Raw genomic sequence first — 6,474 nt, forward strand, 5'->3', positions numbered from 1 at the left:
CAGAAAAACAGAAATGTTTGAAGAAAATCACTTTTCGATCGATAATAATCTCTACAAAGCTTTAGAAAACATAAGAAAAATAATAGAAATATTTAAAAAGTCACCGGCGAAATATGCATTTTTACAAAAAATCATAATGAAAAAAAATTGAAATCATTATTGCATTTAAAACGACGTGGAATTCTACTATGATAAGATGATTTATTCAAGTTTACGAAAATTTAAACATAGCACTAAAGGAATATAATTTCAATACTGAATGAAATTGATAATTTCATTCCCAAGAATGAAATTGATATTTTGAAAAATTAATTTAAGTTCTTACTCCCGTTGAAACCACAATCAAAGATTTAAGCAAAATCATCATCTTTAATAACAGCAGAAAGAGTTTATAAATTTTTATTTAAGGAGCTAGAAGAAATAGGGTCTCAAACAAGCAAAAAGTTCTAACAGAATGAATGAAAGACCTAATAAGACGGTAATAACTAGAGGTAGGATAGTCACAGTGCTATCCATTGTTCAGCAAACCTTTAACAATACATTTACAACCTTTGAACAATAAACGGCCCCCTCAGGCTCCGGTGACTAGTAATAACATTACTAATTTACCTAAATACAGGAATTATTCCAAAATCAGATGAAATTTTTAAATATGCTTCAAAATCTGAAATTATATCATTTGCAATTGAACTGATGGAAAAAATACTGGAAATTGAAATTGAAATTAACACTAACAATTAAGAAACAATTATGGGACAAGAATTGATAAAAACCATTTCAAAAATTACAGAAAAACCGTAAGAAAATAGCCATACACAATATAAAGAAGATTTCAAAAAATTCGACAAATTTTAATTATACTTGAAAAAAAACAAGAATTATACTTGAACTTTTTCGTGAAGAGTACACATGTTTAAGGGGTCGAAAAAAATAGTTGAAGAAAAATCGAAGAAGAGTAAACTGCCACTTCCGGTTGAGGGATGCTAACTAAAATTTATATATATCTTTTTATTACGCTTAATCTTCTAGATATGAAATTTCAGTTCAATAAACCAAAAGGTTTCTGAGAAAAACATAAAAAAACTTCGATTCTCTAGAGTAAAAGTAAAACTTCCGGTTCAGATAAAAATATTTAAAAAATATAAGGTTATAAAGATTATGATTTCTATTACATGTAAAAAAATTTCAGCCCGATTCAGTTAGCGGCTTGGGAGATAATTGAATTCAAAAACTTAAAAAAAAGAGGACACCTATAAGGGGAGGTAAAAATTTTAGTAAAAGTTTAGTTCGATATGACTAACGGTGTTCAAAAAATACACAGACACACACACATTTTTTCTAGATCATGAAAACGTGATAAGTAATCGATTATGAGTTCGAATCAGTCAAAATCTCGAGTTCGAATTTTCGAATGATCACAAAACTTCATCTATTGTTACTACGTACATAGATAAAGTAAAAAAGCCTGGATATCTTATACCATGCCCTATTAACAATAAAGCCGACATCATCAGCGTGTGAAAGAGTAGTTTCGACTGCAGGGTAGACGAAAACAAAAAATTAGAAATAGACTCGACAATGAATCATTCAACGCATTATTATTTCTAAAATATCATTTTCTGAAATTAAATTAAGATTTTTCCATATTATATTTTGTAAATTTTATATAAATTTAACAAACTATCTTATATTTTATGTGTGTATTTTAGTTTTATATTTTTTTTTTAATTTTCTTAATAAATTTTCTTAAAATTATGTTTTATTAATTTTAATATATAAATATAATGTAATTGTTACTTAGTACATATGAAATTACCATTTTTAAAATTTTCAAATATATTCGAATATTCGAATAGCTCTTGATATACCATTCGATATTCGAATAGTTGAAGTCGACGAATATTTGCGATCCCTAGTACATACATAGTATCAAAATAATTTTTAAGAAAAATTTACCAATTACAAATGAAATATTATATGACTTATTCCAATTTCATAATAACCAGGAAAATAGGAACATCAGAAGTGCGCTTAAAAATGAATTGTTGAATTTAATCATCTTCATTCTCATTCTCAATTTCATCATCTCTGTTGTTATATTTATCTACACTGCTAATTTGGTGCAAAAGTTTCTTATTTTCTTTTATTTCTGTATAAAATTCTAAACATGAAATATTTTTGTAATTATATACTACGCTCGAAATACCCCGGATATTGGAAATTTTCAACCTGTTTCTTTCTTTGGTCCACTGTCCGCTGATCATGATAATATTCTTTCTACATTGGCACTTCGGCTATAGATTGCTAAAAAAAATTGATGAATTTTTAATAATTCCGAATGAAACTCAATAGCATTTGTTTTGAAATATTCTGACCATTTGATACAAGAAATCATATTTTTTAAATTTTGATTATTTATATCTATAAATATATTTAAATTTTAAAATTGATCAAAACATTTTGAATCATCCACAACGACGTTTTTGGAGATAAGAAATACTATCAAATTTTCAATCTCTTCCCAAGTTGGAACCCAATCTAATTTCATCCAAATAAAGCTATTAAAATTTGATAGTTTACTATCCATAAATTCAAATATTCCTTCGATTTTGTTATAGCAATTCATGCAATTTAAATTGAATTAATCTATTTCACTTTGCAAAATTGAAAAAGAGGACATTCTGGGTATATTGCCAAAAAGAGAGAACAAAAGAATTGTGTTAATAAAAAAGAGAACATGTTCTCTTTAAAAGAGACCTGTTGACAACCCTATACATAAATATACATATGTATAGTTCAACAATAAAACGCATTAAAACATGTACATATGTAAAATGAAATGGCACATTTTCTATAAAAAATTTATTGTATTAATTGAAAACTAATTATTTTTAGTCACTAACATAAGCGAATATACATACATGAATATATGTATTCAAATTTTATATAATACAACATTGAATTTCAAATTTTCCACAAAGTTTAATGTCTAATAGTATAAGTATAATTGCTATTTTCGGGATCTCCCCAGCGCTCACACATCGGAGATTTATATGGTTCTCCAAATGGTTTTGATTCAAGTATGGCTGTTCCCAGAAGACTATGACCCATCATATAAACAGAATCGCCACATTTGACTTCAAGAATTTCATTAAGTTTCTCTGAAATTCAACATTTTATTCGGATACATATCACAGTATTAAATAGAAATTAAAACATCTTATTTATAAAGAAAATTTTGAAACATATCTTGTTCCTGTTGTAGTAGTATAATAAAAATAAATTTAAATATAATATTCATATACTTTGAAGAGAGTCATCAGTAATTGGTCTTATCGGTTTGACTCGTTCAATTCCTTTCATTGCAACACTTTGTGGTGGCCGATATGAATATTGTTGACTTGTTTCCGGTATTACATGATTGTCGTCAAATTTAAAGTCATACTTTTTCATTTGATTTATTTTACAATCCATTCCTGAAAATAATTTAGATAAGATTTATTGCAAATAATTATTTTTATCCTACCTATGTGTGTAAATGTTTATAATATACACATAATTTTGTATGCATATGTGTACAAAACCGCTGAGAGGAGTCCCGGGCCATGTATAAATAATTCCAGGCCCTATGACAAACTAAAAAAAATTCTTATAGATATATTTTTAATATGCGAAAAAACGATCAGAACTATTAGAAAAATACCTATATGTTGGTTGTTATTTTTTAAAATAATTAAATAAGAAAATATGATGTAACAGGTACGATTATATATGTACACAAATAATGGGTGGATCGAAAAATAAAAAATAAGAATTAAATAAATATATGTATTTTTATGTAAAATAATATAAAATATCAATATCAGTCAGTTGAACATCCCGATACGGAGACCCGTCGAGTAGTCTGGGCCCTGGAATTTTACCCCAGCTTCTCCCCCATATATTATAAACTCTTTGTTTCGACCTATTTCACCAGATATATATATATATATATATATATATATATATATGTATTTAATCATAAGTGAATGATATATTTAAATATTTTTCCTTTCTATACAAATATTGATAAACCTTTCAAAGAGTAATCCGCTTGAGATACAGATTTTTTGTTATTATCTAGTATGTGTTTGATAGCGTCAACATTTATGTCATTCTTGAAATATTTTTTTGCTATTAAAGGATAATTTTGTTTAATCTGTAACATATAAATAAATTAAAACAAAAAAAATTCAAATATTTTTATATTGAATTTGAAAATTTCAGTTGTATACTTTTTTTATGGCATCTTTAAGAGGCACTTTACTTTCAAAACAAAGAGAAAATTCATTTAGAGAGTTTTCCTCATTAGAATTAAGAGAAATATGATTCAAATATGGTCCTCTAATCATACAATTATGATCACACCTTTTTTGAAGTAGAACTTTCCTTTAACAAAAATATTCAATTACTTTCACATATTATAAAAAAGTAATATACATTAAAATGTACATATGTCAGTCATTGAATATTTACTCTTTTAAAGATTTGGAGGTGAATTCTTGTTCATATGTTGTTTTAAACTCAATATCTCCATCAAAAACTGATGGCATTTTAAAAATGGTCTACAATAAATTATATCTATATACGTATATAAAACAAAAGATAAAAAAAATATATTTTCATTTGTTTTGTTAAAATATTTAAAGCTATTATTATTTCCTAGTTCTCCTATTTGGGTGTCAAGTAAATTGAAATTGACGATAAAGTTCTCTTCCGTTTAAAAAATAATATGAGAATTAAAAAAAAAGAATTGGCAAAGCATATAATAGTAGTAGTAGACTATAAGCTAGTACTGGTTTTTTGAGTATCTGTCTAAAGACGTGTGCTGGTTTTATCTCACAACTTACCAGGACAGAAAAGTCAGTGTACAGTTTACAGGTAAGTCGTGAGATAAAACCAGTACACGTTTTTATCTAATAGATGAATTTAAATACACAAAGCCTTCAACGAGAATGATGTCTCCTACAAAAATATTGGCAAAATAGTCAAATATTGTCTTTGCTTACCAGGAACATATGCATCTGCCAAAGAACTTTTTGCATTAATGAACAATATGTGGTGCAGTGATAAAACGCAATATTAAATGTTAAAACTTTAAATGTTCGTTAATCGATATGAGTAATTTCAACCAGTACTGTGTAGAATTTTATAAGAGCATTAAAGAAAATTTATTTTTTATATTAGTTTTTAATAATGGAAGTATTTAGAAAAAATATATATTTTTGATGAAATGTCCTCGTTCTCAATTTTAAAAAAATGGTCACCTTACTATAAGCATTCATATATAATTTTGATTTTTAAATGATTTTTAATATTACTAAATTATGTATTTTCATAATAAATCTTACATCTACATATTTTAATAGCTACTGATCTACTGATCAGTTTCTATTTTACAATTATATATATATATTTTTTTTTAATAATTATAGTATTATATTACATACATATGTATACTAATGTTAATGTACAGCATAATAGGAAAAAGAGGTCAAAAACCTATTTGCAATTCTTATAAATGCTCATAATATATTTTATACATAATATTAACTAAAGACTCTCTTAAGTTGACGATCTTAAGCAGATTGTGTTTAGGTAATGTGTTTACCTAAGCATTCATACATTATGACAATTCATGTATGTACATCCATATGTGTAACAGCATAGCGAGCTTTTCTGAAATAAAATCATTTGTCCATTGTTTTGTGTGGCAAATAACTTGTTAAAAGTGTTCATACAATATTTTGAGACAGTTCAATTGGAAGACTTTTGTTCTTAAATGCATTGTGGCATAGATCGATCACACTTGTAATCGAAGAAGTGATCAAAGCTGATGAAATGACCATCAGAGGGGGGTCTCCTGGTGAAGATTGACGAAAACCAGTATTTCACCTCACTCTTTTACTATGCGCGTTGTGAGAGTCTTCTTAGTTCAATATAAAAAAAGCGTTGGTAAACATGCTATTAATAGAATAAAAAAGCAAGGGTTTTCTAAGAAATTAACAATAGCGACCCAATTTTTGTGCCAAAAGAATCCATCGACCGCCAAAGACTAGTGATAACGATTTTTCTTCGTGACTCGGCCAACGCGAAGAAGGGAATAACATTCCATACAAAAACTACCATCTACCGTCTGTTACGTGAAGACAGTGCTGGTTTTAGGGGGGGGCTGGGTCGGGCGGCGCCCGAGGGTGCCAAATAAGTTAGGGCGACGAACGATACGCCAAAGGCGCTTTAGAATTTAAAATTAGAGCGCCAATAGCCATTCAAAATTTTAGATTAGAGCGCCAAAGGCGAATGTTCTTTCTAAGGGTGTTTAGAAAAAATTGCGCGAGGGCGCCATGGGGTGTAGGGACGGCACTGCGTGAATAAATGCAAAATTTTATAATTTATCATACCTTACCTCTTTAATTTTTGTCATTTTTTAAGTTT

General features: G+C 27.7%; 1 protein-coding gene across 1 annotated transcript; it reads right to left on the reverse strand.

Annotated features, from left to right (window-relative positions):
- Positions 1-2,851: 2,851 nt before the first annotated feature.
- LOC143909325 (uncharacterized) lies at positions 2,852-4,562 on the reverse strand. Its single transcript, XM_077427250.1, has 4 exons — positions 4,275-4,562; positions 4,075-4,198; positions 3,306-3,476; positions 2,852-3,161 (listed from the first exon to the last, which is right to left on the reverse strand). The coding sequence occupies exons 1-4, from the start codon at positions 4,389-4,391 to the stop codon at positions 2,983-2,985; spliced, it is 591 nt and encodes a 196-aa protein (XP_077283376.1). The 5' UTR covers positions 4,392-4,562; the 3' UTR covers positions 2,852-2,982.
- Between the last annotated feature and the right edge of the window lie 1,912 nt (positions 4,563-6,474).

Source organism: Arctopsyche grandis, chromosome 1 (assembly GCF_051622035.1).
Source record: "Arctopsyche grandis isolate Sample6627 chromosome 1, ASM5162203v2, whole genome shotgun sequence".
NCBI lineage: Eukaryota > Metazoa > Arthropoda > Insecta > Trichoptera > Hydropsychidae > Arctopsyche > Arctopsyche grandis.